Below are 25,458 nucleotides of genomic sequence, written 5' to 3' on the forward strand. Positions count from 1 at the left end.
AGGCTGGTCTTGAACTCCTGACCCGAGTGCCTCGGCCTCCCAAAGTGCTGGGATTACAGGCATGAGCCAACTCACCCGGCCCAAACCGAACTTCTTTAAGTTACTCTATTACCTTAAGGTCCTTTATTTATGGTTAAACAAAATATAATGACTCCCCCATAGACCCTAAGCTCTATTAGGGCAGGGATCACAGATGCCTTATTCACCATTAACAACCCAATGTTTAGCAAAATAACTAAAATGTAATAAGCAGTAAGTAAATATTTTTTGAATGACTACATATGTGATTAAAAGAACACTGGAGTTGATGTCAGAAACCCTAGGTTAAAATCTTGGGAATGCATTCTGAATCTTGACCTAGGTACCAATTGCACAACTGTGTTAGTCAAAAGTCATCGAGTTTTAATGTTGGCATTTTTTATGTAAATGTGTTGATAAGTTTTAAAAAACCCAATCCTAAGATCCTCCTATTTACTATGCGAACATGAGTAAGTCCATTTCTCTGAAATTTAGTTTTATCATTTATCAAGAAGTCTTTTTGTACCTATCTCAGAGTTGTTGCAAGCACTGATAAGATGACATAAAGTGAAATTGCCTTATCATAATAGACATACAACAAATACCAGTTGAATTTCTATTCTGTGAAGGATGTAGAAGCAGAAAGATGCAGAGGTGAAACTCCCAGAGGCCAAATAGGATGAAACTTTCACTTACAGAAGAACTCTTAGATAGCCAAAGAGAGTTGTGACTTTAAGAGACACCACAAGGAGGGAATGAACTCCAGGGAGCACCTGCTCTAGAGTATGCCACAGGGCCCTTAGATCCTTTTACCCTTAAAAATTAGAAGGGCCTTGGGGTCTGGGGAAGAGCAAGAGCCTGGGACTGGTAAAGCCTTAAGGAGAGTAACCAGAGATTATAGTCATGGTGTATCCAAGCACCGTGGTAGACAGTGAAGTGATTGACCTGCCTAATCAACCATGAGAGAGCCATGTGGCTAAAAAGTAAAGTCAACATAGAAGTCCTCTACAAATTAAAATGTAGCCTGCAGTGTTTCAAAACTAATAAAGAGCTAGATATAATTGAATCTCAGAGGATTACTGGAAGAAGAATAACTACCAAGAATGGGAGTTTCCAGTCTATTGTCATGGGAAGGCTAAGAAAAGAGGGGCAAGTGCATTTAAGGAACATCAAAAATGGCAAAGGAACTCTTAGAGAACCTACAGTTCTCTAAGAGTTCCAAATTTAAATCATTCCAAATTTAAAACATCAAAGCAACTGAAGCCAAATCATATTTTAATTTAAAACATTCAGCTCACAAAATATACCTTATGTCACTCTCTTCTCTGTCTGAAGTAGTAATAGTTACACTTAATGTATTGAACCATATTGACCAACTAGAAAATAAACCTCAAGAACCAGATTGTACCAAAACATTTTGAGGGGAAAAATACCAAATCTTTGTTAGCATCTTCATAGGTCCTGCTTACTGTTATTAATATTAAAACTGTTATTTAATCCTCCCTCAAAGCCTGTGAAATTAGAGCTACTATTAATAACCCCATTATGGTTGAACAAACTAAGTCTTAAAGAGGCTAAATAACTTTCCCAAGATCAGATAGATGGTAATTGGCAGACCAGGCCTCAAGCCCACATACGTATGATAGCAAAGCCCATGCTCTTACCTGTTGTTGGAACTCTTTGTTGGGATGTATATAACATGTCATTATTTAAAAGGTCATGCTTGTACGTGTCTATTAAGATAAGTATATCAAGGCTGGGCACAGTGGCTGACTCCTGTAATCCCAGCACTTTGGGAGGCCAAGGCGGGCGAATCACGAGGTCAGGAGGTCGAGACCAGCCTGTCCAACGTGGTGAAACCCTCGTCTCTACTAAAAATGCAAAAAAATAGCTGGGTGTAGAGATGGGTGCATATAATCCCAGCTACTCAGGAGGCTGAGGCAGGAGAATCACTTGAACCCGGGAGGCGGAGGTTGTAGTGAGTTGAGATTGCACCACTGCACTCCAGCCCAGGTCACACAGTGAGACTCCATCTCAAAAAAAAAAAAAAGATATGAAAACATCAAGTTATGTACCTTAAATATATACAATTAAGGAAGACTATAGTAAAAAAAATTCAGATTGAAAAATCAACAGGAAACCTGATATGGTTCTCAAAAAAGATATACTTTCCAAAAGGTAGATAAAATATGATACAGATTCTATTATTGTCCCAAATTAAGGAAATTTTAGCGTCTAATAAGATAAGTAATATATAAAAGAACCTAACATTTTCCCTAGTATATTATAACATAGTAATTATTCAATCAACATTCAAACAACTGTATATTATACAGTGGTATTTTGTTTGGTGTTTTCTGAACTGAAATGATAGCAGCTCCCAGGACATTGATATAAAGTCAGTCTGGATCTCCATCTAAAACATAGTGTCCACTTTGCAATCTTCAGCCTGTATTTGGGGATGCATACTTCTGTATGTAGTTCTTTGACAGTTTTAGTGATGCTGGGGTCCTAATAATGTGGATATTAGCTTGCTCTACCTAAGTACTGTACTGAACACTGCATTTCTGCATTGTTAAGTTGTCATTTCTAAACTGTATGAACAGTATAAAGATCAATAAAGTCTTCCCTTACAATTTTTAAAGCTGTGGTACTGGAAATCTGTTCAGTGCCAATATGACTTTCATGTACAAGAAATGCACACAGAGAAGAAATCCTGAAAACTGTAGATTGTTGACTCTTGAATATATACTTGATATGGTTTGGCTGTGTCCCCACCCAAATCTCATCTTGAATTCCCATGTGTCATGGGAGGGACGCAGTGGGAGGTAATTGAATCATGGAGGGCAGGTCTTTCTCGTGCTGTTCTTGTGATAGAGAGTAAGTCTCATGAGATCTGATGGTTTTATAACGGGGAGTTTCCCTACACAGCTTTCTCTTTTTGCCTGCTGCCATCCATGTAAGACGTGACTTGCTCCTCCTTGCCTTCTGCCATGATTGTGAGGCTTCCCCAGTCACATGCAACCATAAGTCCGTTAAACCTCTTTTGTAACTTTCCCAGTCTCAGGTATGTCTTTATCAGCAACGTGAGAAGAGACTAATACAATACTGAAAGAGAGTATCATGTATAACATTGTTACTGAATTGTAAACTCAAAAAAAAAAAAAAAAAAAAAAAGAATTTGTCTCTCTTGTTTGCCAATTTTTTCTCTAAGGCAGGGTTTTTTAACTTTGACACTATTGACATTTTGGACTGGTTAATTCTTTTTTGTAGGGGACTGTTCCATGCATTTGTAAGATGTTTAGCAGTTCCTGGCCCTAACCTACTAGATGTCAGCAGCACCCGTCTCCAGTTGTGACAAACAAAAATACCTCTAGACATTGATAAATGCCCCCTCGGGGGAAAATTGCCTCCATTTGAGAACCACTACTCTGAAGAATAAAATAGCATATGGCAAATAAAAGACACTCACCAAATATTTTTGGATTGACTGAAGACAGGAAAGAACAGTCTTCCACAAAATGTACCACTTGTGATATGCTTTGAATATCTAGGTATGACCTGGAAACATTTCTATAACCTTAAGAGTTATGTATTTTATATACATTAGAAAATATAGAACACGACAAACCCATGTTTTTGCGTAGTGTTTTATAGGACAGCGCTAAAGTGGATACTGAAGTTAAAAAGTAACTTAATGGAAAGAAACATTAAGTAACTGTACACAACAGATACATTAAGCACAACTGATCAAATTGATTAAGGTGGTATGTGAATTACTGGAGTTTGAAGCACTCATTTATACTAAGGGAAACTTAAGCACAAATGAACTTCCCCTAAGTCTGGTTTGTGTGCACCACTAGAATCCTCTTTGGGAATGATCTAGTGCCTTGCCCAGGCTAGATACAGGTGTTGATGACAAATTGCTTACCCTTTGAGAATTAGTCTGATAGACACTATAAGATATTAACATCTGGATGAGGTAGCATTATGAGAGTTCAAAGGAAAAAGAAATTACTTTCTACTCAGGTAATGAGGGAAAGTATCACTATTGATATTGAAGGATGAATGGAATTTTTGTAGTAGATAATACGGAGGAAAAGAGTAGAGGCAAAGAGTTGGACCAGTTCAAAACATATTTAAGGGATGAGTAGAGGCTGGTTTGGCTGGAGTGTAGTATAGCTATTAAGGAAAGTGGAATCTGGTTGTAGAGGGTGTGTAATGCCAGGGTGGGTTAATCCATGGAACAGAGATTATTTGATTTTCTAATGTCTGGCTAAAAACTACTTTGTTGTTATTGTTGTTTTTAAGTGTATTGCCGTTATTTTAGAAGTAACGTTTAGTTTGGGATGGGGACCTGACTAAGAATCAAGATAAATAAATACTGCTGCTTAGAGAAGTATTAAAAACTAACACACACACACAGACACACACACGCGTGCGCGCACACACACACACACACACACACACACACACACACAAGCTGAAAGAAGAGACCAGAGACTAGAACAGCAGAGGATCAGAATGGAAAGATCATGACATCAGAAGAAGCAAGGAGGTAACCTGGGCCTGGGGGAGTTTGCAGTTTGAGGTGATATGGGTAATAGGCCTTGAGCCTTTTATCGCTGTAAGAAAATTGTCTTATTTAAAATAAGATGCTGATCTTTGGAGGTTTATTACTGAAACGCTAGATGAGGTGGCTGACATGTAGTATTGATTTTTGCCTCCTTGGTTTTATCTTCCCCTGGAAGCTAGCTGCCTCCAATGATGCTTGTTGTTTACACCATGCTGACCTCTGGAGCGGCAATTCCTCTTTGAAAATCCTGGCCCAGGCCTGACAGCCCTTTCCTTTGTGGTTTCTTCTAACACAACTGAAATAGGCTTGATTCTTTTCTAAAAGACTTTATTAAATATTAAAGAATAAACAAGAAATAAAATATGAGAAGTCCTGCCAGATTTACCTAGCATCTCTGATATCACTGTCCCTGGTCAAGCCACTCTCATACCTCAAATCTCCTTTCCCTACTGCTGCCAGAAGTGTCTTCTTAAAATCCCAATTTAGCTATATCACTGCCCTGCTTAACTCTTTCATGGCTTCTCATTTGTACATGGATTACATTTTAGTATATTAACTTTCTTTTGGTATTTCCTGGAGTAAGGATGGTTTTATAGTTATGTTGACATAATGATTATTTCATTTATGTGATTTGAATGGGTTACGGTTAAAGTTGAGATAATACTTGGGAAGGGTGAGAACCTTCCTGTAAAAAGGTATGAGTTCTAACACTTCCCTAAAGGTTTCCCAGACTAGCTTTATCTGAAGGGTCAGGAGTCACTGGATTTCAAATTGTGCTTCCTATAGTGCTAGGTTTCTGATGAGGTATGTCCAGGTCACCTCCAGAAAAAAATCTCAATGGGTGAGACTACAACCCACCACCCCAATTCTGCCTGAAGAGTTCCACCCTAACCCATTTTTTATATATTGGTGGTCCACATAAAATTTTTTGAGGGCTGTCTGCTGCTTTCAAAAAAGATGCGTTGATGAGAAGTCATTAGATGATTTCTAAAGTTCCTTTCAACTCCAAAATTATCTGAGAATCCAGCCCCCTTGACGTCTTTCTTGATTCACTTTATGCTAATTTTGTTCCATATGATTAATGCGTTGTTAGAAAATAACAGAATTTCAGAGCTGCAAGAAACTTTAGCAGTTATCTTGTCCAGTTTTCCAAAAGAACAAGACTCCTGAGAAATGCCCATTGCTTACAGAAAGGACTATATAGCTAAATACTTTGAGACTGTACTTCTGTCCCATTGCTCAGTAGCATTTTAAAGGCTCTGAAAAGTCTTATAATAAAGAAACCTGATTAAATTAAGTCAGTATTTCCTACATTGGAAGCATGGGCTCTATTTCAACTTACTATGACCTTCTTTATCTGGGACTAGTTTCTGCCCTATTACCAGATCAGAGAGCCCTGTTTTTGAATAACACACTTTTTAACATACTGTGTCATGCGCGTCCATGTGAAGAGACCACCAAACAGGTTTTGTGTGAGCAATAAAGCTTTTTAATCACCTGGGTGCGTGGGCTGAGTCCGAAAAGAGTCAGGGAAGGGAGATAAGGGTGGGGCCATTTTATAGGATTTGGGTAGGTAAAGGAAAATTACAGTCAAAGGGGGTTTGTTCTCTGGCCGGCAGGAGTGGGGGTCACAAGGTGCTCAGTGGGGGAGCTTTTTGAGCCAGGATGAGCGAGGAAAAGGACTTTCACAAGGTAATGTCATCACTTAAGGCAGGAACAGGCCATTTTCACTTCTTTTGTGGTGGAATGTCATCAGTTAAGGCGGGGCAGGGCCTTTTCACTTCTTTTGTGATTCTTCAGTTACATCAGGCCATCTGGGTGTATATGTGCAAGTCACAGGGGATGCGTGCAAGTCACAGGGGATGCGATGGCTTGGCTTGGGCTCAGAGGCCTGACACTGTGGAGAATAATTTGGGAAAACTCATATAGTTGAGCCTCCTCCTTTTGCAAAGAATTTACGATAGAAAATGATTGATCAGGTGTCACACAGTTGGTTATCAGGTCTCAGTCTAATATTTATTCCTCAATGGTCTCTGCTTAACTTCAAGTAGGTTATAGATTCCTTAATGGACTGATAGTTTATGTCTTATAGCTTTACCTTTCAGGTGCTTAGTTTCACATTGGGAACATGATAAGTGAATAATAAATGCATGATAGCTCTATGATTGAACCCTGTGAGAATATGAAGCATTATGATATGAATTGGTTTCTGTGTATGTATGAGGGGTTTTTTTCCCATCTTTTGGAAACAATTTCTGTTCCCCTGTGTACACCCTTTCTCTGTAATTGCAGTGTATGTTTTTTGTTTCTCCAAAGTTTCTGTTGTCAGTAGTTTATGGTCATTGATTCATACTGTTTATTGGAAATAACTCTGTGGGCTGCTTTGCCTCAGGGCTAATTTGATTAGGGATGCTGTTGTTTTACACCATTTGGGAAAATGTTACGCTATAAAGGCTATTGAATTTGTCACAGAATGATATTGAAGGGAAGCCAGAGACAGGAGAGCTAGTAACTTGCTGGCCTGGTTATTAGCATTGGGCCTTTTGGGATTTTTGTCTGCCATTTGTGTTGATATTGCTGTTTTCTGAAGAGATGAGTGTGTGACCAATTTGGGGATTGTTACTTGGCACGGACAGAAACTAGTACCAGATAAAGAAGGTCATAGTTAGTTGATATAGAGCCCCTGCTTCCAGAATATTGTGCTTCTGTCCTCTGAGGTTAGATTATCTGTTTGTGAGGGAGAAAACATTTATGTAAGGGAGAAAGATTGGAATGTACTGAAATGAAATGCTCACATTGACCACATCAGCTGTACTGGAGCTTATCTGATGTAACCACTCAGCCTCTGTCAATCTGACTGTGTGTATGTGCTCTGTTTTGTACAGGGAATCGTCATCCAGGGACCTGCCAGAAACCACAAGAAAACATGGGGAGGGGTAAGTTTCTCTTCCCTTTTAAGTAATTTAGACTGTCTCTGTAGCTATTATAGTCAGGAAATTAAATTTCTAACTCATAGTATATTTGTGGACACCTAAATTGTATTTCTTGTTAGTGTTAAAAAGTTTTTGTCTGAAGCAGGGCTTTGCAGAGAAAGACCATCAACCACATTTGTTCTCTGGATCTTTGATTTTCTTCTTTTGTAGAGACCTCCCAGTACAGGGAGAGATGGATCAATATATATATACTATATATACAGTATATATTAGTATATATACTTATATACTATATATATTAGTATATATACTATATAATACTATCTATACTAATATATAGTCTGTATATATGTATTAGTGTATATATATAGATATATATACTATAATATATAGTGTATATATAGATATATTCTATATATAGACCTTCCCCAAACCCAGCTTCTTTACAACTTTTTTCTGTTTTCTGTTTTCATGCTAGTAACATAAAATAGTCTACTATGCAGCCAATGAAAGTAGTAAAAATAATCATCTGTGAGGCTGATCTGTAATTTTTTTTTTTTTATTTTAAAGCCCAGCATTACGAACCATTAGATGAATTCCTTTTGTTTATTTTTGCCTTCTCATAAGGCTGCTTATGGGCAGTGGACAACAGATAAATTTAAGTTCATTTCCTTGTTAATATTAAGCAGCCACCAGAGGGACTTCATAAATAATTCTGATTAATGTATATCATGGTAACCTAAAATAATCAAAAGGGTCAGAATCTAGTTTAAAGAGTTTATTCGAGTGCAAAGGTTGAGGACGAACTCATCTGGAAAGCACTGATTCCAAAGAATGGAAATCACTGTTTCCAATTGTAGAAGTTTGGGGATGACTTGAATAGACAAAGTTTAGGATATTTTAACAGAATTTTAACATCTTTCTATGTAAGGCTTACTGCATAGTTACAATGACCTGATTGATCCAGGTGGTCCTTTTCTTTCAGGAAAGGTATATTTAACATTCCACAATGAAGATGTGATTGTCATGGGGTCTCTGTTTGGGGCACCATCTGGTCTGAGTTAGGTACAGGATAATAAAGGAAGAGTAGCAAAGATCAGTGACTGAAAGGGGGAGGTCTGGCCTCTGGTCTTTGCTATTCATTTACAAAACAACAGCAATGAGGAAGAGTGTTAAACTATAACCTAAGAAGCAGAATTGCAAAATATGTTATGTGACTGAAACCACAGTCACATCTCTCCCAAGGCTTAAAGTGTTTTGGGGGGTTCCAACAGCTTTTAAATTTTATTAATTTTCACAATCATAAAATTAGAATGCTATGAAGGACCTCAGAGGAAGATTTGGTGTGTGGTGTGGTATAGTATAGTGAGAAGAATACTGGATACAAAAGACCTGAATTCAAGCTCTACCTCTACTACCTTGATCAAATCCTAGAAACTCCCTAAACTTGTTTGTTCATCCCTGACGTGGGATTAATACATTCTGCACTTCTAGCCTCAGAAAGTTGTGGTTGGCATAATGTGATAATACATGTAAAAGTGTTTTGAGAGTTCTAAAGTGTAATGGAATACAGCAGTGGTATCTGCCCATTACTGTCCTTTTTTTTTTTTTTTGAGACAGAGTCTCGCTCTGTCGCCCAGGCTGGAGTGCAGTGGCGCAATCTCGGCTCACTGCAAGCTCCGCCTCCCGGGTTCACGCCATTCTCCTGCCTCAGCCTCCTGAGTAGCTGGGACTACAGGCGCCCGCCACCGCGCCCGGCTAATTTTTTTTTGTATTTTTAGTAGAAACGGGGTTTCACCGTGGTCTCGATCTCCTGACCTTGTGATCCGCCCGCCTCGGCCTCCCAAAGTGCTGGGATTACAGGCGTGAGCCACCGCGCCGGGCATACTGTCCTTACTGACTAACTATATCTTCATTGTTTTTTTAATGGGTAAAAATGAAGTTATTTGACCAGATGCTTCTGTAGGCAGCATGACTGGGACTTGAGTCATATAAGCAACTGAGAGTTCCTCCTTCTGTTGCATTTTGCTTGCCCCACCCTTGTATGGGCCTTGGTAGGAAGCTCCAAGGATTATGGATCAATCACGGAAAATATCTTCTTGAATCTTGCTGAATCAGCTTTTGTTCCTGTTTTCTCCAGAGCTTCCCTTGGAAATTGATTAGGCCTAGCTATTCTGGTTCTTTCCAAATCTTCACAAAAGATGGCAATCTCTGATGGTTTGGAATTTTTAAAACTAAATAAAATTTTTAAACACTATTCAGAATTCTGGGACTAATCTATGCCACGGCCTGCCCGCAAATCAGCTGTCAGTGGAAGCTTCCAGAGTAGTGATACAGCTCCAATGGCTGGGGGAACTCCAGGGTCCTTAGTCTCACGCCGAGTTAGATAAAACGACACAGACACACGTGGTTTTAAGTAGTGGAGAGTTTAATAGGCAACAAAGAAGGAAGAAGCTCCCGCCTACAGAGACAGAGGGAGAGGGGGTCCCAGCTGAGAGAGGAAACCTGGAGTGTGGTGGAAAACAGCCAGTTATATGAGGAGACTGGAGGAGGCAGTGTCTGATTTGCATAGGGCTCAGGGGATTGGTTTGACCAGGTATGTCATTCACATAGCCTGTGAGAAAACTGGCCCTCCCACCCTAGCCTTTTAATGTGCAAATGTAGGGTGCCCTGATGTTCTACACACGTGGGGATATGTGGGGACGGCCATGTTGCCAGGAACATGTTGGGGCAAGGGGAAGAAGATGGTGGGAATGGCCATGTTTGTGTGGACCCAGTTTCCAATGGCCTGCATTTGCATATCAAAGCTTGCTGGCCCAACTCTAAGAGCCTGGGCTTTCCTGCTAGACAAGAAACGTTTCTGGAGCTGCTTTAAAAGAAAGAAAAACTTCCCCTTTTCCTATCTATCTGCCTAAAATAATTTCTTAGTAACTCCTATAACATTAGCACATCATGTTTGGTCCTCACCCAATCCCAAAAGCTTCAAGTGGATTTGGAGAATGCTGTGGTTGTTGGATACTGCCATAGCCATATAGAGGAGAGAGCTGCACTGAGACAAGGAAACCCATTCTTTCTCATTTCCTCTATTCATTTTTAGACTGCTCATCAGGTCACTAGCAAAGGGACTATTAGGTGCTTAGTTTAGAAGATGTCTCAGCAACTTTTTGTTCAAATGGTCAGGCAATTAGTATATAGTTGACCTTTGAATGTGGGGGCTAGGGATGCTGACTCTGTTGCGTAATCAAAAATTCATGTATAATTTTTGATGCCTCCAAAACTTAACTACTACTAGCCTACTGTTGACTGAAAGCCTTACCAATAACATAAACAATTAACACATACTTTATATGCTGTGTGTATTACATACAGTATTCTTATAATAAAATACACTAGAGAATAGAAAATATTATTAAGAAAATCATAAGGAAGAGAAAATGTATTTACTATTAAGTGGAAGTAGATCATCATAAAGGTCTTCATTTTTGTCATCTTCACATGGAATCAGTGGAGGAAGAAGAGGAATTGGTCTTAATGTCTTAGGAGTGGCAGAGACTGCAGAAAATTTGCATATAAATTAACCTGTGCAGTTCAAATATGTGTTGTTCAAGAGTCAACTGTAGTTCTTGCTAAAGAACAGGGCATGGTAATGTAATCTGCAAAGATAGGCATGTTTCCAAGCTGGTGATGAGATAAGGGAAGTGCTTCAAAGAATGCTGCTTTTACAAATACAGAAGCTTGTGATAGCATTTTCACTGTGTTGACCACTTTGAAAGCATTTGTAATATCCTGAATCTCAAAGAGACTCTATCCTTTACTCTCTAAGCTTTGCTTAGTTTGCCTGATTACGTTTGTTAATTGCTGACACTGTTATTGGGGAGAAAAAGATGCTACTGTATGCTCATTTTTCTCTTTTCTGGCACTGTACAATGAAATTTTCCCTGCATTTGGCAAAGATTCTCACAAACGTAGCCCAATGTATCATGCAGAGGGACACAGAGGAAAAATATTGCAAAGATATGGCACTAGCCTCGTTACATAAATTAAGGATGCATGAAAACAAAAAACACGGTTGGATAACTGTACAGTTTAGGTGAGAAATTAAAACTGAGGTGAATTTCTTTTAGCATTCTTTGATACTAGATGAAGAAGTTATTTGTACATATGTGTTAGAAGAATCATTCGTTTATGTGACATGAAGGATTATAAACAAAATTTAAATCTTGAGGTGGGGAAGATGAGAACAGCCTTGTATATTTAATTTTTTATTAGCCTACTACTACCAGTGTCCATTGTGTGTGACACTGAAATCTCATTTACTATGTATGAATTCTTTCTTTTTTTTTTTTTTTTTTTGAGACGGAATCTCGCTCTGTAGCCCAGGCTGGAGTGCAGTGGCCGGATCTCAGCTCACTGCAAGCTCCGCCTCCCGGGTTCACGCCATTCTCCGGCCTCAGCCTCCCGAGTAGCTGGGACTACAGACGCCCGCCACCTCGCCGGGCTATTTTTTGTATTTCTTAGTAGAGACGGGGTTTCACCGTGTTAGCCAGGGTGGTCTTGATCTCCTGACCTCGTGATCCGCCCATCTCGGCTTCCCAAAGTGCTGGGATTACAGGCTTGAGCCACCGCGCCCGGCCTACTATGTATGAATTCTTAAACAGGGCTTAGTCTTTGGGACTCTTAAGAATCTGTAATTATTCTGATATTAACACTGTAGAGCACTTTGTAACTCACAGATATTCCCTCTACATTATCTTGAGTTGCAAGGCAACCCTATGATGTAAATAGGAATTATTATCCTCATTTTATGTGTTATAAAACTGAGGCTCATAAGAAAAAGTCTTATCTATAATCTACAGACTACTAATGGAGAGCCAAAATGCAAATCTAGGTCTTCTTATGTCACGTCCAGTTTTTTTCTTCCAATAAACCATATTCTGAATGTCTTAATCATCAATAGTGTGTAAGTCAATTAAAAACTTTTTTTTTTTTTTTTTGAGACGGAGTCTCGCTCTGTCGCCCAGGCTGGAGTGCAGTGGCCGGATCTCAGCTCACTGCAAGCTCCGCCTCCCGGGTTCCCGCCATTCTCCTGCCTCAGCCTCCCGAATAGCTGGGACTACAGGCGCCCGCCACCTCGCCCGGCTAGTTTTTTGTATTTTTTTAGTAGAGACGGGGTTTCACCGTGTTAGCCAGGATGGTCTCGATCTCCTGACCTCGTGATCCGCCCGCCTCGGCCTCCCAAAGTGCTGGGATTACAGGCTTGAGCCACCGCGCCCGGCAATTAAAAACTTAAGAGCTATCTGTTGCTGTGAGAGGTATAGAAGAAATTATTTTTTAATATCTGCAGTGTTCACATATCATGAGGGACTGGACAGAAAGGCAAAGGGAAATGGCTCATTGTTCATCAACATTTAGGGTAACAGCTAAAATACATGTGTATCAGATGGTGGAATGCCTCAAAGATGAAAATCCTCTGAGCAGCAGTGGTCCATGTCTGCGGTAATTCAAAAGGCAGCCACACTGATTGGCAGTGACCATAGTAGGTAACAAAACAATTCAGTTCAGAAGCTTGTGCTACACAGTCCACAAGGAAAGGTGCCTAAAGTAAAGGGCCTTTTGCTGCTTACCTGGCCTATGTGAAACTCACCCGTTTGACTGATGAGTTTTTATCTTTGTGGTTTTCGTTGACACAAGGAATATAATGCATCATGGAACACCAGAATAGCATGAGATGACAAGATGAGATACTGGTTCAAAAATGAACAGCATATATAAATAAAACTATATGTAAAATTCTAGTAGAGAACATTTTTACAAAGAGAATGTGAGGATTTTACAAATGTGTATATATAGGCTCACAAAATATTATAATATAATCAGGCCTCCATATCTGTGGGTTCCACATTTATAGATTCAACCAACCGTGGATTGAAGTTATTTGAGAAAAAAACAAAAAATAAGAATACAACAATAAAATGCAAATAAAACAATACAGTGTAACAACTATTTTCATAGCATTTACATTGTATTAGGTTTTATAAGTAATCTAGAGATGATTTACAGTGTACAGAAGGATATGCATAGGTTATATGCAACTACTGTGCCATTTTATATAAGGGACTTGAGCATTTTGGTATCCGTGGAAATCCTGGAACCAATCCCCAATGGATACCAGATGACTGTTCTAGGGTATTTATCTTTAATCATCTTCAGATGGTAATTGAAACTATATTTTACCTTTTCATTTCTCCTCTGACCAACTGGTATATTCATGATAAAATGGTAAAAGGCCCAGTACTCCCAGTAAGTCTTCTCTTTATCTACAATGAATATTTTTCAGTTTTCTTGCTTTAAAAATTTTGTGATTATGAGGCCGGGCGCGGTGGCTCACGCCTGTAATCCCAGCACTTTGGGAGGCCGAGGCGGGCGGATCACAAGGTCAGGAGATCGAGACCATCCTGGCTAACACTGTGAAACCCCGTCTCTACTAAAAATGCAAAAAATTAGCCGGGCGAGGCGGCGGGCGCCTGTAGTCCCAGCTACTCGGGAGGCTGAGGCAGGAGAATGGCGTGAACCCGGGAGGCGGAGCTTGCAGTGAGCCGAGATCGCGCCACTGCACTCCAGCCTGGGCGACTAAGCGAGACTCTGTCTCAAAAAAAAAAAAAAAAAAAAAAAAAAAATTGTGATTATTGTTTTTTTTACAGTGTTTCAGTAGAATTTGTGTTTTAAAGATATAGCTACTTTCCATCTGAATTTTTTTCTATCTTAGCACACATTTCTATTACTGAATCTTCTAAGTGCTGTGGAAGCAATTTGTGGTATCTGCTAGCCTCATATGAAGTTATTAATGGCTATTTTCACTATCTACCTTAAAAACAGAGCTTCTGGGAGAAGTTCGTCATGTTGTCTTGATAATAGCAAACCATGAGCTAGCTGCTTGTACACATCTTCCACAAAATAGGAATAATACTTAGCCATGAATTTTCAAAATAATTTTGCTTTGTTATATACAAAACAATATCTGGAATAGCTTAATGATTGCAATCAGGCAGGTCTTATTTGTGGAGGATAATCCGAAATAAAATATGAAGATAACTTAGCATTTTTTTTTTCTGTTTTTCCTCTTCCAGTATTTAGTCTTTGGAAATAGGTCTTACCTACCTAGCTTAGAAGAAAATTGTAGGTCTATAAAATCTTAATATGAAAAGTCAGTTTCCATTTTCATTTTCTGTACTTAATAGTAACATGACCTTAATGTCTTAGCATAAATGAAGTTTTATGGTTGTGCTATAGCAAAACAGTGGTAGTGTTGCCAGTTAGTCTTTGTTTCTTATTACAACATAGCTGCATAATTCCTCTGGGTCATTGCATGTGCTGGGCTCCTTTATCCCAAGGAACTCAAACATATCCCCCTAGTTGTCAAGACTTAGTGGAAGGGAAAATGGTTTACAGCCACCACAGTAAATACGTAAGTTATTTGATTCACTGCTGAACTATTGTTAAGTTGAAGCCAATTCTAAACTTCAACTGAGTGTACAGCTCTATGTTGTCGAATAGGGAATGAACCTTCAAACTGACAAGCCTTGTAAAGTAACTGTCTTATAATGAAGTGCCTAATTTTATTTGGGACCTCCCCTGGTTTATGGTTCAAGTGAAGGTATCCACTTAAAGTCAATTAATTATTTCATTTTTCTGCCTGTATTAGATTTGAGAGTCTCTTTATTATGGTGACATATTCAGGCCTCTTTAGTTTAGATGATGTCAATAATTTATTATAAATTCTTATCTTCAGAATTTTATAACAGTAATATGGATCTGCTTGTGGCTGACAACTGCCATAATTTTTTCTTTTTTTTCTTTTTTTTTTTTTTTGAGACGGAGTCTCGCTCTGTCACCCAGGCTATAGTGCAGTGGCCGGATCTCAGCTCACTGCAAGCTCCGCCTCCCGGGTTTACACCATTCTCCTGCCTCAGCCTCCCGAGTAGCTGGGATTACAGGCGCCTGCCACCTCACCCGGCTAGTTTTTTGTATTTTTTAGTAGAGACGGGGTTTCACCGGGTTAGCCAGGATGGTCTCGATCTCCTGACCTTGTGATCCACCCGTCTCGGCCTCCCAAAGTGCTGGGATTACAGGCTTGAGCCACCGCGCCCGGCCCATAATTTTTTCTTGGCAAGTTTTTCTCACTAGAAAAGAAAAGAACTGAGTCAGGCTACTTTTTAAAAACTCATTATAGTGCTTGATGCTTTTTGTGTTTGATGCAATCCTCTCTGCCATTTACTTATTAAAGAAGAAAATAACCTTTGGCACATAAGTTTAGAAAGGTTTCTCAACTTTAGCACTATTGATTTTTTTTTATGGAGGCAAAATTTATATAACATAGACTTGACTATTTTAAAGTGTATAATTCAGTGGCATTTAGTACATTTTGTGACCAGAAGGTTGCTGTGCTGTAAGGAAAATAGTTACAAAATGTACTAAAGGTTGCTGTGCAACCTTCTAGTTACAAAACATTTTCGTCACTTCCAAAAGAGATCCTATTCCCATTAAGCAGTCACTTAATCCCTTCCCATTATCAACTTCCCTTACCAGAGAGGTACATTTGTTACAATCAATGAAACTACATTGACATGTCATTATCACCCAAAGTCCATAATTTACATTAGGGTTCACTCTTGGTGTTGTATATTCTATGAGTTCGGGTAAATGCGTAAAGAATGACATGTACCCACCATTATAGTATTATACAGAGTAGTTTCACTGCCCTAAAAACAAATCCTCTGTGCACCACCTATTCATGCCTCCTGCCCACTCCCCCTCCATGCCTGGCCATCACTGATCTTTTTATTATCTGTAATTTTGCCTTCTCAGATTGAAGAGAAAGAAGCCTTCTCAGATTGGCTTCTTTCACTTGGTATTATGCATTTAGGATTCCTTCATGTCTTTCCATGATTTGATGCTTGTAAATTCTCAACTGTTTGGGGGTAAATATCAAGGAGTACAATTACTGTATCATATGGTAAGAGTATGTTTAGTTTTGTAAGAAACCATGAAACCATCTTCTAAAGTGACTGTACTATTTTACATTCCCACCAGCAATGAAAGAGAGTTCCTATTGCTCCATGTCCTTGACAGCATTTGATGTTGTCAGTGTTCTAGATTTTGGCCAGTTAAATAGGTGTGTAGTGGTGTCTTCTTGTTTTAACTTGCAATTCCCTGATGATATATAGCCATGAGCTGCATAATGATGTTTTCTTCAATGACAGACCACATATATGAAGGTGGTCCCATAAGATTATATACCACATTTTTACTGTACCTTTCCTATGTTTAGATATGTTTAGATACACAAATACTTACATTATGTTACTTACAGTATTCACAGTATTCAGTAAGTTGCTTATAGTATTCAGTACAGTCACATGCCATACAGTTTTGTAGCCTAGGAGCAATGAGACTATACCATATAGCCTCGGTGTTTAGGTGTATAGTAGGTTATGCCATCTAGGCTTGTGTAAGTACACTCCATTGATGTTTGCACAACAACAAAATCACCTAACGATGCATTTCTCATAATGTTTCCTGCCGTTAAGTAACATATGACCATATGCTGTGGAGCATATTTTCATATGTTTATTTGCCATTCACGTATCTTCTTTGGTGAGGTGTTTGTTAAGATCTTTGGCCCATTTTTATATGCTTGTTTTCTTACTGTTTTAAGAGTTCTTTATACATTTTGGATAGCAATCTTTTATCAGATGTACCTTTTTCAAATGTTTTCTCCCACTGGGTGGTTTGTCTTTTCATTCTCTCGATATAATGGTGTTTTTTATAGAAGTAAGTTGAGTCTAAAGGAGAGCAGAGTATGATTCTGGAGACCAAGGTATAGTCCTTGTCCTATCATCGAGTAGCTGTGGCTTTGGGTAAGTCACTTAACCTATAGATTTCAGTATAGTGTTCTGGTCAGTAAAATGAAGGGATTAAGATGGATCAGTGGTTTCCAATGTGTTTGGTGAAGCCACAGGTCTTCTAAAGGGGCCCCCGAGGGGCTACCATGAGGGAAGGGAGGAAAAGGAAGTGCCCCTGGTATATAACACCTCTCCTTCAGACAGAACAACTCTACTACGTTGTATTTTATCTGTTTTTATTTCATGATAGGTTGATTTGCAGAGGATCCTATGACTAATAAAATTTGGAAAGCTACCAGATCTCTTTCAGTTCTGAAAATCTGCGACTCATGACCATTAATTACCATCCACATTTTGAGGCTGTATTAATGTGTGAACAGATAGGAAAGAAAGTGATAGAAGAACTAGTGGAATAGCTACTATTATGTGCTTCTCTGATGGTGACAAATCATTCACTCTCTATTTCATGGTTTTGAAGTATATAATTCTTCCAGTGTTTCCAATGTGGCCTGTTTTAGGTTGAACCATATGAACCTACACTCAATGTATTAGGTTGAACCATGTAAAATGGCTGGAAGTCATGATTTTGGCCTTCAAAAACTGTAATTTCATGTACTTCAACCAATATCAATGCAGTATGCATTGAGTTCAGAGGCTTCTTAAAGCATCTAGCTCGTATATATATAAATGAATTAATTAAAAATGTGTCACAGCCAGATGCGGTGGCTCACACCTGTAATCCCAGCACTTTGGGAGGCTGAGGCGAGTGGATCACTTGAGGCCAGGAGTTCGAGACCAGCCTGGCCAACATGACGAAGCCCTGTCTCTACTGAAAATACAAAAATTACCCGGGCACGGTGGTGCACCCTGTAGTAGTCCCAGCTGCTCGGGAGACTGAAGCAGGAGAATGGCTTGAACCCAGGAGGCAGAGGTTGCAGTGAGCCGAGATCACACCCCTGCACTCCAGCCTAGGTGACAGAGTGAGATTCTGTCTCAAAAAAATAAGCTAAATAAAAATGTGCTGATTTCATGGGTGGCTAACAGTCCAGTTTGGAAGCAAATGAGATTCCAGAATTCTACGCATCAGCCCACCACCTCTTTTGGGATTGATGTACATGTAGAATCAATAGCAAGAGTTTATTGAATATAATCAAAATCAATTTGGCTTTTACAATTACTACATTCTTTTTGGCAAATGTCAGTAGCTGCCAATAGTTAAAGGCATGTGAGGTCTAGGCTTCCCACAATTTGACTACCAGGTTACAACTAAGTCTTAGGCCGAATTTTGCTATACACAGACATTTATCAACGAGATGGCACAGTTCTGCCATATAACTTATTATATAAACTCTATGAAATCCTATTTCTTTCCTCATTTAGGATCTCCCACAATATCTTGGATAAAAAGTTCCTCTAAGGCATATGTGACAGCATTCTAGCAATGGTATTCAGCTAACCCATCTAGTTAGATTAAAGCAATCAAGAATCCTTCACATCATCAGCTAAACATGAGGCCTTTTAGGAATCAAGTCTTGGCCACCATTCCTAAGAGTACAAACTGCAGAGGCTTTAGATTTTTATACTGTGTTCAGGCAAACCCTTGACTGCTGCTGTCATTTCTGGAGGAAATTCACATAAAAACAACATTTCTTTCACCAGTGAAAAGTCATTTGTGAAATTCATGTTAGTGCTTACTAACAGTAGCACTAAACTCATCAATGAAACTCTATTTCTTAAATCCATTATGCTCTATTGTGGGCTGGAGAGAAATATAGCCAAATGCTTTTGTAGTAGCTACCTTTGAAATGTGGCTTTTTGGTTAAATGTAATATGTGTCCTACTAGGACAGTTATCCACTCCTAGAGTCTAGATTACAACTATCACATATAATACCTATCCTACAGTCTATACTGATGAGTTGTAAAGCAATCATTACAACATAAAATTATGCACTACAAACTATAGTTCATCTTTTGAGTTTTATCTACCTGTCTTTATTTTCTATTAAATGGTGATTATTAGTCACAGCTATTGCCATAGTCTTCTATATGAGATAGAATGTAATCAGTATAGATAGGGTCCATAAACTAGAAAGGAAATCTTATGGTTGTAACAATCGCAAACATCAAGACTGCTGATATTGCTGCTGGTACAATTGAGGCACCAGTAAGAGTAGAACTAGCTGTCTTTGGAATTCTCCTGTTTTGGTGATTCCACCTGATTGTGTGCTTAATCATGCCAAATTAGACTAATAATTCCATATTTGTTTGTTTCTTGTGGGCAAAGCATTGCTCTTGGTTCAGAAATATGTATTAGAATACCATGCCTTTAAATCAATTTGCATAATTGCTATTAATTTGATTGCTGTAATCTGCCATTTCATGAATAATTCTTTTTGATAAGAAGTAGTTATAAATTTTAAAACCCCTTCAAAGAAAACTTTGCCTTTTGCCTTCCTCTGTGGGAGAATATATTGTGCCATTTCTCTCTATGTCCTTTTTCCTTACAAAGCATGAAATCATTAGGTGGGAGACATCTGAATGTATGCCTTGAAATTTGGCTTTTACGAATACCATACTGAGATAGTTAGTGTCACTCTGGTGTGAACCACGTTTGTCTTATTTTTAAAGAATACTGACTTTATAGACACACATTACCTCTTTTGTCATCTCTCATATAGAAATCCATTTCTGGCATATTATCCACACTTTTTCCAGGAAACCTACCTGTTATCTGGTATTTCACTGTATGCCTCTGGTACTACAGATTTGTTTAAGTTTTAGGTAATGATCATAACTACTATATGGTCCTTAGGGGGTAGATTTTAGGTATTAAATATATTAATAATCATTTTTTTTCCTCTCAGTCTCTTAGACTTCCCACTCCCACTAGCTCAATCCTGCAACTTCCAATTATTTTTTAAATATATGAGCTTTTGAATGGGTTTCAGTTCCCTCATTCCTGTGTAAACATATACTATATGCTATACTAAACTAAAAGTTTGCAAAACTGGTTGGGCACATGGACATCACCATACAATAAATTCTGAATTATTATAAACATATCAGCTATGAAAAGTTAACTTTTAATTTCCAGAAATAGTTTAACAATGGCGAAATAAATGGGGACATTGTATGTATTGCCACCTTCCTAAGTAAAAATAGGAGGATGATTTCTTTTTAGTTTGCCTAATTTTGTTTTTTAGTAAGTGAAATGTCACTTCAGAGTGTGAGACTTTGATTTCCTAGGAAAAGTTGTTTCCATCAGTCTGTGATAAGAAGTACCTATTTAACACTTATTTTAGCAGGGGAAAAAAAAAAGCTTGAAGGCATTATATGCAGGCACAACTGAATAATAGTATCAAAATGACTTAGAAGCCAGAAAACAAAGAATTATGAGTTTGACACTTCATAAGATTTTTAAAAAATATAGCTAAGCACAGGATTGGGTGGGGTGGGTGCTTTTTTGATTTTCTCTGTTTCTCTATTGTTGGTTTGGGGTATGGTGATTGCTTGGCTGGATAATTGTGTATTAATATCCCAAAGGGATTTGGATCCAATACACTACTCCCACTTTCTGAAATTCTTTCCAATTATAGAACTCTTTTTTTTTTTTTTGAGACGGAGTCTCGCTCTGTCGCCCAGGCTGGAGTGCAGTGGCCGGATCTCGGCTCACTGCAAGCTCCGCCTCCCGGGTTTACGCCATTCTCCTGCCTCAGCCTCCAGAGTAGCTGGGACTACAGGCACCCACCACCACGCCCGGCTAGGTTTTTTTTTTTTTTTTTTTTTTTTTTTGTATTTTTTAGTAGAGACAGGGTTTCACCGTGTTAGCCAGAACGGTCTTGATCTCCTGACCTTGTGATCTGCCCGTCTCGGCCTCTCAAAGTGCTGGGAATACAGGCTTGAGCCACCGCGCCCACCCTAGAACTCTTTATGGTTACAACTGAAAGTACTTAAGAAATCATATCCAACACCTTTGCTTCATCAATTAGGAAACATGTTCAGATAAATTAAGCAACAAATGTAGTATCAGAGAACCAGTTTACTGCCAGAGCTGCAACAGGAATCCATATATCCTGACTACAAATTCAGGGTTTTTTTACCATACCACACTTTTTCCTTATCCTATACTTTCACTTGCCTCAATACAGGGTTGGTGAAAATGGTTAATAGATATTGGCTCTCTTAGACTTCAGCAACATATCTCAAAAGGCAGCTTTCATGTGACAAACAGAAGGCTTGAATAAGCAGAGAGCTTTGCATGTTCTACAGTCTTGTATGAGAAATTTACAGTTAAGCCAGATTACTAGAGATTTATTCAGAAAAGGAATCAGCTTCCTGGTTTGTTTGTGGACTCTGTAGATTTAGTCTCTAGTACACCAACATTTATACAACACTGGGAAGAAATTTTCCATTTGAGCAAATATATTTTGCAGATTGCGGATGCTTACCTTTTTAAACATGATTTAAGATATTTTTAAAAACCATATTTTTATAGAAATAGTTCTAAATTAGATTGTATAATTTACTGCCTCCTTGAACATTATCCTGAACATCATATAGCCCTTTATTGGTGATTCACATTCACCATGATAAACATAATCATTGATGTCTATAGCCTTGAGAGCTGTCAGTGTGCTGGGGTTTAGATCCTACTCTAACCCCCAAAGAACCTTCTGACTCTCTTCTCCCTTGCCTTTAGATTAATTAGCTTTCACTTCTGTTTGCTTTCAGTATGTTGATCTAGTTCAGCCCACCCTGTCCCTTCTGCTTTCCAGTTTTCATGTGCAATGAGGCTTTGAAGTCATGCATAGAGGAAACTGACCTTTGGTTAGTCTAAGAAGTTGAGGTTTCCCTGTAGATAAAGCATCGGGTGAGTTGTAATGCATGACCTTGGTTGTCTCTTGTTTCTAAGTTCATGAGAATGGGTTTATTTCAGCAACTTTTGCATTTCTGCATAAATGAGGTATTACTGTCATTCATATCTGTAGTGATTATGTAAAACCTTGAATAGCCACCCAAACTGTCAACCTAAAATTCAATAAAGCATATTTTGTTATAGTTACTTATGATTATCTAAACATACATACCTGTCATGTATGTAATTTTTCTTCCATAATCTATCCTTTCTAAGAGCTTCTTTGTGGTCTGTTGTTAAAATTTCAGTGATGATAAGCTATCAACGTATATTTGGCCAAAGTTGAAGTTAATAAAAGCAAGCATATACATTATGGCAAAGGCTGTTTCCTCACAAGTTTCTTACAAGTATCAAGTTCTTATTTTTTTTTTTTTTTTGAGACGGAGTCTCGCTGTGTCGCCCAGGCTGGAGTGCAGTGGCCGGATCTCAGCTCACTGCAAGCTCTGCCTCCCGGGTTTTTACGCCATTCTCCTGCTTCAGCCTCCCGAGTAGCCGGGACTACAGGCGCCCACCACCTCGCCCGGCTAGTTTTTTGTATTTTTTAGTAGAGACGGGGTTTCACCGTGTTAGCCAGGATGGTCTCGATCTCCTGACCTCGTGATCCGCCCGCCTCGGCCTCCCAAAGTGCTGGGATTACAGGCTTGAGCCACCGCGCCCGGCCTCAAGTTCTTATAATAAGGACCACTTCTCGACTATTTCTTGAGAAGAAGTTCTGAAATTTTAAAATCTCATGATATACCCAAAATATTTATGAATCATAAAAGTATATTGTAGCAACTATACAGCATTGGTTAACTGAAAGGACTTAGAAGATTCTACGGGGTATATTCTCGTAAGGCTTTAATAATGACTCAAGGTATGGTACAGCAGGAGAGAGATCACTCACAAGGCCATTTTTAGTTGCACAGGACACATTTGTCTTCTAATTGTGAACCACCAAGATATATGCAAGATAACCTTGGTATTGGGAGCTAAGGCACACATTTACAAAAGATGTTTGATATCCCACTGGTCATGTAGCTGAAACTAGACTATGTAATCAATTAGTCAGGTGCAATCAGCCTATATGTTTTCCAAAAATAGTTCAGACAAGCTACTACAGTGTGCCTCCAAGCGAATTTGAGACATTAAATAGCACTTTGTAAAGCTACTACATTTCATACCAGACTTGACCAAGGAGACCAAACTCCCAGGCATTCCTGAAGTTAAGGAGACAGACTCATGGCAAGTTAATCCTATTTATTCTATATTTTCTAAGTGTATTTTTATTATCAACTTGATAAATATCATTTTTTTTTCTTTCACGTAATAACTGCCACAATGGTAGTGACAGTGAGTCACACTACTACTTATTGTAAATTTGTTCTTTTTCAAGCCCTGAGCAAAGCACTTATTTATAGCTTATAACTTGAGATTGGTGCTATTTTTTCAGTTTTACAGATGAATAAGTGACACTTAGGTTTTTGTTTTCTTCACATAACTATTTGTTCTGACAACCCTTTTTCTAACTAGTGCACACTACTTAACAAGCTTGGGATATCAGTAAGATTAAATACATTACTCAAAACAACCACAAGGCTCCCCCAATCAATGCCATAATGTCTTTATTCCTTTTCTGACTAACCTTGTTCCCATGAGAAATTCAATAACTCCAGGGTTGCACAATAGGTCAATAGGCCTTGACTCTTGCATTGAAGAAGAGACATGGAATGCTAGGTTCATTTGTAGAAAGTCCTCATTCTCTGTTCTTGATGTTCTTGCTACTGTTGCTGGTGTATAGTTTTATATCAAAAATAGGGCACCTATGGCCAGTTGCTGTGGCTCATGCCTGTAATCCCAGCACTTTGGGAGGCCAAGGTGGGAAGATGGCTTGAGCCCAGAGTTTGAGACCAGCCTGGGCAACATGGAAGAACCCCGTCTATGCCAAAAAAAGAAAAGAAAAGTCGAGTGTGGTGGCACACACCTGTAGTCCTAGCTACTCAGGAGACTGAGGTGGAAGGGTCTCTTGAGCCCAGGAGGCAGAGGTGGCAGTGAGCCAAGATTGCATCACTGTACTCTAGCCTGGGCTACAGAGCGAAACTCTGTCTCAAAAATAAATAAATAAATAAGTTAAGTAAGTAAGTAAATAAATAAATAAATTAGGGCATCCAAACCACAAACTCACACACCCACCAGAAATATGCCTGCCTTTTGACCTTGAACATCCATCATGTTCAGTCTTACAATAGAACTCTTTGTGTATCTCTTTTATTATATCTCTGTTACCTCTTGCACTGAAGAACCTTGAGGGCAGAGGTCACCTGCTACTCATCTTTGTGACTTGTTGCATCTACTTATGTCATTTATTTTTATTATTTTCTTTTGAAGAGAAAGCATGGGTGAGAGCTTATTTATTTTGAAATTATGAAAAAGTGGTTACATTTTTTGAATAAATATACTTATTTTGTGTGTATGTATGTGTAAATATGCCTTGGATTTGAAATATTTAATAAGAGTGTTTCCTAACTGAATCTGCAGAAAAAAAGTTTAGGTTTTTCTTTATTTCCTTTAATGGGAAACCTTCGTGTGTTAAATAACACCCCAGTATTGTGTTCTCAAGGCACATTTACATTCTGTATACTTGTCACATCATGTAATCCTTCATTAAGGCATGCACATGATTCCTGATAGCTGTAATTTAACTCACACAATTTAAGGAGAAAGAGGCAATTAAGGAAGTGATCACTCAATTTAAGGAAGTGATCAACTTTAGTTTCAAACATCATGGCTTTAGTTAAATGTCCTAACGCAAGACCTTGCATCCTGGAAATTGCCCCATGTTTTTAGAGGAGGTAGTCTGATTTCATCCTAGAGATCAAAGCTGCCACCTTCTCCTTTATTTTGTTTTCACATTTTAAAAAATTCTAATTTTAGGGGCACATGTTCTCAGGATCTCCTGAGGGCTGTGTCATGGGCAAAAAAGAAAATAATTTAGTTCTGGTATCATCATTTAGGGTCCATTAGGCTTCCAAATACTTTGATGAGCACTGGCAAATTCTCTGCCACTACTTCCTGTTCCCTAATATGTGGCAGACATAACTAATCTATAATAGTATCTTTCCTACAGGTCAGA

General features: G+C 38.7%; 1 protein-coding gene across 3 annotated transcripts in view; it reads left to right on the plus strand.

The window, feature by feature from the left end:
* The window catches only part of PRRG1 (proline rich and Gla domain 1), a 99,265-nt gene that overhangs the window by 52,300 nt on the left and 21,507 nt on the right, over positions 1-25,458 (plus strand). For 2 of the 3 annotated variants that reach the window (NM_001261082.1, XM_028841678.2), the window contains 1 exon segment: positions 7,480-7,530. In NM_001261082.1, the coding sequence (NP_001248011.1) occupies positions 7,521-7,530 (10 nt within the window). In that variant the 5' untranslated portion in view covers positions 7,480-7,520. 3 annotated transcript variants of the gene reach the window in all.

The sequence above is a fragment of the Macaca mulatta genome, chromosome X (genome assembly GCF_049350105.2).
Source record: "Macaca mulatta isolate MMU2019108-1 chromosome X, T2T-MMU8v2.0, whole genome shotgun sequence".
Classification (NCBI taxonomy): domain Eukaryota; kingdom Metazoa; phylum Chordata; class Mammalia; order Primates; family Cercopithecidae; genus Macaca; species Macaca mulatta.